At 39.0% G+C, this 9,715-nt stretch overlaps 1 protein-coding gene across 1 annotated transcript in view; it reads right to left on the bottom strand.

Annotated features, from left to right (window-relative positions):
• Positions 1-9,715, bottom strand: part of Med13 (mediator complex subunit 13) — a 101,559-nt gene that overhangs the window by 55,014 nt on the left and 36,830 nt on the right. The window contains exon 8 of the mRNA XM_013013309.1: positions 7,561-8,238. Coding sequence (XP_012868763.1) covers positions 7,561-8,238 — 678 coding nt within the window. The remainder of the gene's footprint in view (positions 1-7,560; positions 8,239-9,715) is intronic.

Consider the following 9,715-nt stretch of genomic DNA (forward strand, 5'->3'; position numbering starts at 1 on the left):
ATCTGAGGATCATTGTTCAAAGCCAGCCCTGGCAGGAAAGTCTGTGAGACTCTTATCTCCAATAAGCCATGAGAAAACCAGAAGTGGCATTGTGGCTCAAGTGGCAGAGCACCCGCCTTGAGCTGAAGAGCTGAGGGACAGTGCCCAGCCCAGAGTTCAAGCCCCACGACTGACCAATAAAAAATTGTTTAGTGTTTCTCAAGTTTGGCACCAGCAGATCACCCCTGCCATTTCAGCCACGCAAGAAATCTTTCCAAGCCAGCGCCAGTAGCTCACACCTGTAATCCTAGGTACTCAGGAGGCTGAGATCTGAGGATCCTGAGGATCAAAGCCAGCCCAGGCAGGAAAGTCCATGAGACTCTTACCTCCAATAAACCACTAGAAAACCGGAAGTGGCGCTATGGCTCAAGCAGTAGAGCTGAAGAGCTGAGGGATAGCACCCAAGCCCATAGTTCAAGCCCCATGACCGACAAAAAAAAAAAGAAAAGAAATCCTTCCAGCCGGGTGCCGGTGGCTCACGCCTGTAATCCTAGCTACTGAGGACGCTGAGATCTGAGAATCATGGTTCAAAGCCAGCTGGGGCAGAAAAGTCTGTGAGCCTCTTATCTCCAATAAACCACTAGAAAAACCGGAAGTGGCCCCATGGCTCAAGCGGTAGAGAGCTTGCCTTGAGCTGAAGAGCTGAGAGACAGTGCCCAAGCCCAGAGTTCAAGACCCACGATGGACAAAAAAAAAAGAAAAGAAATCTTTCCAACCTAGGCAAGAAAGTCTATAAGATTCCATCAAAAAGCTGAGCTGGAGATGTGGCTCAAAGTAGTAAATAAAGTTAATCAGCCTAGCAAGCAAGTGGAGCAAGTTCAAGATACTGATATTGGAAGAAAAAAAAAAGAATTCCCATATTTCTATAATACATGACAGTAATTCATATAACTTATTTCAATGACAACGGACACTGTCTCTTTCCAAATGGTTGTGCCATTTTCTATAAGGAGATAAGTACTTCTTTTTACCCTTATGATAATACATCTCAAACAATAGCAATATTGAATTACCAAGCTCTTCTAGCAAAATTCTTTTCACTATGGGGAGAAAAAAAAGATTTATAATTTTCAATATAACAGCTCATCATGCCAAATATTTCACCTTTGGCATTATTTGATGCATCTATTAATCTCCTATTATTGTACAAAAGCAAAGCTTTTATCTAAAAGTTAATTCTGACCCAACGTAATTTTTTGTAACTAAGATGACCAAACCAATGCTAATATGGGACAGTGAATTACACAAAATACAAAAAACAAAAACAAACCCACTTTTCTTGAGGGGTGGTATTATGGTTTAAACTCAGAGACTTGTACTTGCCAGGCAGACACTCTATCACTTGGGCCACGCTCCCAGCCCTTTTTGCATTTGATTTTTGTTGTTGTTGTTGTGGGTTGTGGGGCTTGAACTCTGGGCCTGAGTGCTGTCCCTGAGCTCTTCAGGTCAAGGCAAGCGCTCTACCACTTGAGCCACAGCTCCACTTCCATTTGTTTTTTGAGGTCTCACATCTATGCAAGGGCCAGCCTGAACAATGATCCTCCTACTTATGCCTCCCTTTTAGTTAGGATGACAAGCATGAACCTTGGCACTCAGGTTTTTTTTTATTGGTTGAGGTGAGGTCTTAAACTGCAATCATCCAAATCTCTACTTCCCAAGTAGCTAGGACATTTTCCTTTTCAGTGAGGGAAAAAAAAAATTGTGGCCAGGAATTAGCAGCAAGTATGCTGTTTCCTTAAACAATTATGACTTAGTAGCACTCTACTCTTCATGCTATTTTTCTGTATTATGTCTCCTCTTTCTCATTCTTATTCAGTGAGAAAAATGTCAAATAATTTTAGAAGAGATTTCTAGGCTAAACTGTATAAGATTAAGCAGCCAATAATTTAAAAGTTAACAGTTAGAATTCTTATATCATATGAACATAATGTACCTAAAAAAAAACTCACTCCTGAAGTTTGGAAGCCAAAAATACTCACTTGAACATATTTGTACATATGCTAAGTAAGAATATATAACCCCAAGGGAAAAAAAATGTTAAAACAGCAAAGTCAATTCTAGGGTCATATTGCCAATTTCATTCATCTAAACATTTGTGAATTTCTCTTATGTGCCTAGGATTATTGTAGAGGTATGTTTATGGTGTATGTTCATGCTAGAGGAATACAGGAATAAACAAGAGAGTTCTTGCCCTCATAGAGCTTACATTCTAAAAGGGAAAAGGCTCATTAACAAATACATTATTTCAGATAATGACCTATACTAGAAGCAGTTTAAAAAGTTCAAAGCTAAGTAGTGATTTGGGGGAGAGAAAAGAGATCATAATTTAGACAGGAAAATTCCTCCTGGTAAGTTTGAGTAACACTAAGGAGGTAAGAATTCCCTGCTCTCTATAACACAATTCTAAAATGCTATGATGCAGGAAGTTAAGGAATAATAAGCAGGCTAGGATGACTAAATGAGAAATCAAGTGTAGTAGTAGACAAGAGTAAAGAACCAGCTAAGCAGAAGACTGTACATGTCAAGATTACGGATTTGGATTTTATTCTTAAAAGGAAGCTATTAGAGGAACCTAAGCAAATCTGTAAAAATATTTAACTTATACTGACCACTCTAGTAACTGTGTAAAAAGAAAAAAGACAGGGCTAAGAAGTTGGCTCAGTAATAGAGTGCTTGCCCTGAATGCATGAGGCCCTGGATTCGATTCCTCACAACCACGTAAGCAGAGAAAAACCAAAAATGGCACTGTGGCTCAAGTGGTACAGCGCTAGCCTTGAGCTGAAGAGCTGAGGGACAGTGCGCAGACCCGGAGTTCAGCCCCCATGACTGACGACAAAAAACAAAACAAACAAAAAAAAAACGACATATGTATGTATAGTAGGGTTGGAGGCTTTCCTCAATTGGCAAAGCATCAGTCTAGTAAGTATGAGGCTCTGAGTTCAACCCTCAGTATCATGTTAAAAAAAATAAAAGTGAAAGCCAGGCACCAGTGCTCAGGCCCATAATCCTAGCTAAAGTCTATGAGACTCTTATCTCCAATTATCTCCAGAAAACCAGAAGTGCTGTGGCTCAAAGTGGTGGAGCCCTGGATTTGAACTGAAGAGCTCAGGGACAACTCTGGGGCCCAGAGTTCAAGCACTACACCACTGACAAACAAACAAACAAACAAATAAATAAATGAAATGAAATGTGAGTCTGTGTGTAGCAGAAGTATAGAAATAAGACTTGCATCTGGGTGTTGGTGGCTCACGCCTTTAATCCTAGCTACTCAGGAGGCTGAGATCTGAGGATCCTCATTCAAAGCCAGCCCAGGCAGGAAAGACCGTGAGATTCATGTCTCCAATAAACCACCAGAAAACCAGAAGTGGCCCTGTAGCTCAAGCGGTAGAGCACTGGCCTTGGACTGAAGAGCTGAGGGACAGAGCCCAAGCCCAGAGTTCAAGCCCCATGACTTACAAAAAAAAGAAAGAAAGAAACGAGACCTGTAGTTCAGGGACAGCTCCCGGGCCCAGAGTTCAAGCCTACCACTGACAAATAAATAAATAAAATAAACAGTGAGTGAGTGTGTGTGTGTGTAGCAGAAGTATAGAAACAAGACTTGCAGTTTTGAGTAAAAAGGTAATGCTGGCATATAGACTTTTTCTCTTTTTTTGTGCCAAGACAACACCCTCCCTTTGACTCAAGGCTAGTATTCAATTACATGAGCCACATTTCTACTTCCAGCTCTTTGCTGGTTAATTGTAGATAAGCATCTTTCAGATTTGTCTGCTCGTGCTGGCTTCAATGCTCAATAATCAGATCTCAGCATTTTGATTAGTAGGATGGTGGCTTACGCCACCATTACCCAGCATAGACTTTATATTATACTTAGCAGAGATATGATCTATTGTTAAAAACATGTTTCAAGAGATTTACTGATTATGAAAAGGTAGCCTTCCATGACCAATATTTTAATGTCTTTCATTTTAAATTCAGACTGTAATTAAAAAAATGAATCATACTAGAAGAATCCTTTTAAATTCAAAGTGCTAGATGAAACACAAGCATTTGCTAAAATACTAAAAATTTAAAAGAGTATAAATCTCTAACAGGAGAGAAAATGACAGAAGCTATAAATGGACTAGACATTTTGCTAAATCTCAGACAAGCTCAAAATCAGATGAAATACAGCAAAGTTCATAGACTAAAATATGCAAGTGGGACTTACAGGCAAACTATATGAACAACAGAGTAATCAAATTGGCCAGGTCCTGAAGGCTCACACCTGTAAAACCTACCTATTGAAAGAGGCTGAGATCTGAGGAGCTCAGTGCAAAGCCAGCTAGGACAGGAGAGGCTGTGAGACTCTCATATCCAATTAGCTACCAAAAAGCTGTTAAGTGGAGCTGTGGCTCAAGAGATAAGAGCACTAGCTTTGAGCAAATAAAGTCATAGATAGTGCCTAGGCCCTAAGGCTCAAGCCCTACAACAGTCAAACTGTGTAGAAAACAAGTGCTTATATACCAAGACAAAAAAAAAAAAAAGAGAGAGAAGTGGAGCCAGGAGGAGTTATAAATGGAAATGGGGGTATGTCCAGAAAGTGTTCCTTTTTAATAGAAGAAAACAGGAGATTCAAACTCTTCTTTATTTTGGAATTTTAAAGTTGATTCTACTTCCTTCAAAAAGATCAGTTATTATGAAGCAGTACCTGATACTATTTCATAATATTCATAGTAAAATATTGATTGAGCCAATCAAGAAGCTCAACCTCTATATACAAAATTTCCAATGTATACCCTCGCTCCGAGATGTGTAGAATACTTATCAGAAATATTAATAACATAATAAATAGAAAGACCAAAAAAAGTAATTCTACAGGGGAAAAATAATCACAGAACATAAAACAGTAAGAGGATATTATCTTTTTAAAGAAGATCAGAACTTATGAGTTGTTGTTGTTTTTTTTTTTTTTTGGCCAGGGCTTGAACTCCAGGCCTGGGCTCTGTCCCTGAGCCTCTTTGTGTTCAAGGTTCTGCCACTTGAGCCACAGCACCACTTCTGGCTTTTCTGAGTAGTTTATTGGAAATAAGAGTCTCCTGGACTTTCCTGGGGCTGGAAAGGTGGCTCAGTGGTAGAGCGCTTGCCTTGCATGCATGAGGCCCTGGGTTCGATTCCTCAGCACCACATAAGCAAAAAGAAAAAAAGCCAGAAGTGGCGCTGTGGCTCAAGTGGTAGAGCGCTAGCCTTGAACTGAAGAGCTGAGGGACAGTGTCCAGGCCCAGAGTTTAGGCCCTACGACTGGACCCAAAAAAAAAAAAGGGTCTCATGGACTTTCCTGCCCAGCCTGGCTTCAAACCGTGATACTCAGATCACAGGCTTGTGAGTAGCTAGTCTTACAAGGGTGAACCAATGCATGGTAGGACTTCAAAAAAAAAAAAAAAAAACACCAGAGGATATAATCCTTCTTGTTTATCACCCTTATAATAATAATTTTTAAAAACAAACAAAAAAAATCAGAGGCTGGCATAGCAGCACGTACCATAACCCCAACTACTCAGGAAACTGAAGCAGGAAGACAAGTTTGAAGCCAACATCTTAAAAACAATAAAAACAAAACAAAACAAAAACCCTAGAAGCTTATCATCTGAACACTAAACATTTCAAAGATAATGGAAAGTATATAAATAGTATTGTTCAAAAAAAAATCTAAATGGCAGAACAGAGAATTCAAATGAATGAGCCCTTCAAGTGCTCAGCACAAGGATAAGAAAACAATAACAAAAAAGACATAGCTACAAGTAGTCTTTAAAATTTTCAAACTTTTAAAGCTAAAGGTAAAGTGCTTGCCTAGCACATGGAATAACCTGGGCTCAATCCTTATTACCAAAACAGGGAGGAAAAATAGTACAATTAAAGCTACAGACTTGAAAAGCCTCATGGAGACAACAGATTACAATTTAAAAAAACAAATGAGACAGGGTCCCCACAGGTTTAAGGCTAACCTCAAATTCACAATCTTCCCACTTCTGTCTTCTGAGTACTGGGATTACAGGTATTCATTACCATGCCTGGGCAAGATCACTTCTTTAAAAAGTGAGCAATAATAAGACTTTTAATTCATATTTAATCAGAAGCTACTCAAAAACAATAAAGCAATGCCTAAGAGTTCCAAGGGAAAATTATACAACTGAGGATCCAATACAGTCAAATTATCAATCCAAGTTTAAGGACAAAAACCCAGTCACTTCATAATAAATTTATTTCTCACAATGTCACTCTGAGGAAGTTAAAGGTTATTTAGCCCAACAAAGAGGGCAAAATTAAAGTGAAGCCATTGGTTAAAGAAAGTAGTATTAACTGAGGTATCTATAGAAATGACAGAAAGCTGGAAAATTGGCATAGAAAGCAATTGACTCACACTGTAACAGAACAGTATAAGAAGGTAGTAAATTCTATATAATTTTTTAAAAGCCAGGGATGATGACACACACCTGTATTCCTAGCTACTTGGGACGCTCCTATGCAATCACTAGGAAAAAGAATGAGACCCTATCTGAAAATAAGGCAAAATAAAAAAGGGGGACAGCGCCTGACTATAAAGCAAAAGGCCCTGAGTTCAAACTTTAGTGCTGCCACTCCCAAGACAATAATATGACATTTTGCATGCAGCCAAATGAAAAGGCTTCATAATACTAAGTATTGGTAAAAAATGAAGAGCAACAGCCATTCTGACTGTGTTGGATCATGAAGGGTAAAACTGTACAAAAACTGGCGAACAAGTAGCAAAAATGGGCATACTATATTGCCCAGCAAATTTTAAATGTATTTGCTATAAAAATTCTTATGTCAGTACAGAAAATGTATGCATAAAAAAATTCTTTGCGGGCTGGGAAGGTGGCTCAGTGGTAGAGCTCTTGCCTTACATGCCTGAGACCCTGGGTTCGATTCCTCAGCACCACATAAGCAGGAAAAAAAAAGCCAGAAGTGGCACTGTGGCTCAAGTGGTAGAGCGCTAGCTAGCCTTGAGCTGGAGAACTGAGGGCCCAGGCCCTGAGTTCAGGCCCCATGACCGACCAAAAAAAAAAAAAAATTCTTTGCTACAACCTTTGTTACTGTGAACAATAGAAAATAACCAAGATACCCATCTTAAAAAGAGTAGACAAATTATGGTATGTACAGTCACAATAAGGAAACACCAGAAAAGAATTAACTAGAGCTATATATATAAGAATATGTACAGATAAGAGCCAAATTCAGAACAGTAGAAGGAAAATAGATGAAAGTTCTATCTGTACACAAAATCCTTAGGTTGGCTGATGGACACATAAATATATTATTCTTTCCCCCTTTTCTTTGTGGCTAAATATTGTGTAATAAAGAGGTTCCTTGAGGATAAAACACAGTAAAGAAATTATGCAAATTTAAAACTCAAAGAATTTATTCTTGTAAATCCTACCCTGTAACCAATCTGGAGTTCTAGGATTAAGAACTTATATCACTTCCACTTAACTTATAGTAGTGACTATTAAAAAAAATACATACTCTGTAACTGATGTTACACTTTCCTGTCCAAAAGGTCCAACTGGATCATCCTTGAATTTATCACTTGGAAGTTGAGGTGGTAAAAACTCTACATCTTTTTTCTTTGGGACTTTGTAATACTTCCAGGCTATATTAGCTTCATCTTCTTCCAAGTTTACTGCTGTACCAACATATACCGTAGGTTCTACAGCTTCCTGGAACTGAGGTGGGAAAGACTGGGACAAACTGTCTATCCTATCTTCCATTGGTTTAGTAGGAACCAAGGGATCCGGTGTTGGCATTTGATAAAAATGTTGACTCTGAGGAGTTGAAGGTGTTTTAGTCACGCCTTCATCAACTACATCACATGGGTGAGGACTAAGTGGGGGTGGTTGAGGTGAATTTGCCATTTCAGTGGCATGCATCTGAGGAGTCTTTGCTACATCATTAGTTCGGATGTTTGAAAATCTCACTTGACTGTCTGGTGCAGAAATCACAAGTCTTTGGCTGGCTGAATCAGTGTCCATGCCAACATCATCACTAATAGATACACGATGGTGAAATGGAGTCAAGGGGCGTTTCTGTGGCTTTTCACTCTTTTCTTGCTTCTCATTGGTCTTGTGCTTAGGAAGTACTTGTTGCTGACAAGATGGTGCCTGTCCTTGTTGTCCAGCATTTCTTGGTTTGGGATTTTTGTGCCTGCAAAGTTAAAAGATTGATGTCAATATTATACAAAGTATTCCAGTTAATGCTTAGACATTTCAGATAATCTGTTTTTCATGTGTAATCCTAAAAATAGGATTTGGGGGAAAAGCATAAGAGTATGCAGAACAATTCACAGAAGATAATTTATGCTAGGCACTGGTGGCTCACACCCATAATCCTAGCTACTCAAGAGGCTAAGATCTGAGGATTGAGATTCAGCTGGACAGGAAACTTCGTAAGACTCTCATCTCCAATTAACCACCACAAAACCAGAAGTGGTACAGTGGCTCAAAGTGGCAGAAAACTAGCCTTGAGCAAAAGAACGCAGTGACAGCATCCAGGCCCTGAGTTCAAGGCCCATGATCGACCCCCCCAAAAAATATATATTCATTACAGTGATATGAGAAAAATATATCTTTATTTATTTATTTTTTGCCGGTCGTGGGGCCTGAACTCTGAGCCTGGGCACTGTCCCTCAGCTCTTCAGCTCAAGGCTAGCGCTCTACCACTTGAGCCACAGCACCACTTCCCGCTTTTTCTGCTTATGTGGTGCTAAGGAATGGAACCCAGGGCCTCATGCATGCAAGGCAAGCACTATACCACTGCGCCACCTTCCCAGCCCCGAGAAAAATATATCTTAATAAACAGAAAAACATGCAAGATTTAAATAAAATTTCTCAACAAGCAAGAGAATTGCTCAATCTGATAAGAACATGCATGAACAATTATACTATCATACTTAATGATGAATAACTGAATAGCTTTTATGCTCAAGTCTAGTATGCTACCATTTTGAGCCAAAGCTCGACTTGTGGCTTTTGGGTGGTTAATTGGAAGTAAGACCCTGCATGGACTTTCCTGTCTGGGCTGGCTTTGAACAGCAATCCTCAGATCTCAGCTTCTTGCATAGCTAGGATCACAGGCATGAGCCACTAATGCCTGCCTCTATTTAACATTTGACAAAAGGTTTTTAGTTAATAGAAAGCAAGAAGTTTTAAGATACCAGATTTCAACAGAAGATGAAAAACTGTTTTTACTCATAATCAACAAAAGTTATACCATGTAAGGGTCAATCTTAACATAATTAGAAATGGAAGCAAATAGTGTCTCTTCTAATGTGATACACAAAATAATAAAACATCTATAACATATTCTTTCCCAAAGTTCTAAACTAGAATCTCATCACACCTCTAGATCAGCAATGTTCAAAAGAACTTTCTACAATGATGAAAATGTTCTGTAGGTGGCTCTTGAACACTTGAAATATAGCTAGTATAATTGTACATCAAATTTTTATAAATCCAGCTACTTTAAATAATACTAGTTGTAGGAACCAATATACAAGGACACGTGCACCTCCATGTTTATTGCAGCACTGTTCACAATAGCTAGGATATGGAAACAACCCAGATGCCCCACGACAGATGAATGGATCCAAAAATTGTGGTATCTATACACAATGGAATATTAT

Source organism: Dipodomys ordii, unplaced genomic scaffold, assembly GCF_000151885.1.
Source record: "Dipodomys ordii isolate 6190 unplaced genomic scaffold, Dord_2.0 Scaffold19, whole genome shotgun sequence".
Classification (NCBI taxonomy): domain Eukaryota; kingdom Metazoa; phylum Chordata; class Mammalia; order Rodentia; family Heteromyidae; genus Dipodomys; species Dipodomys ordii.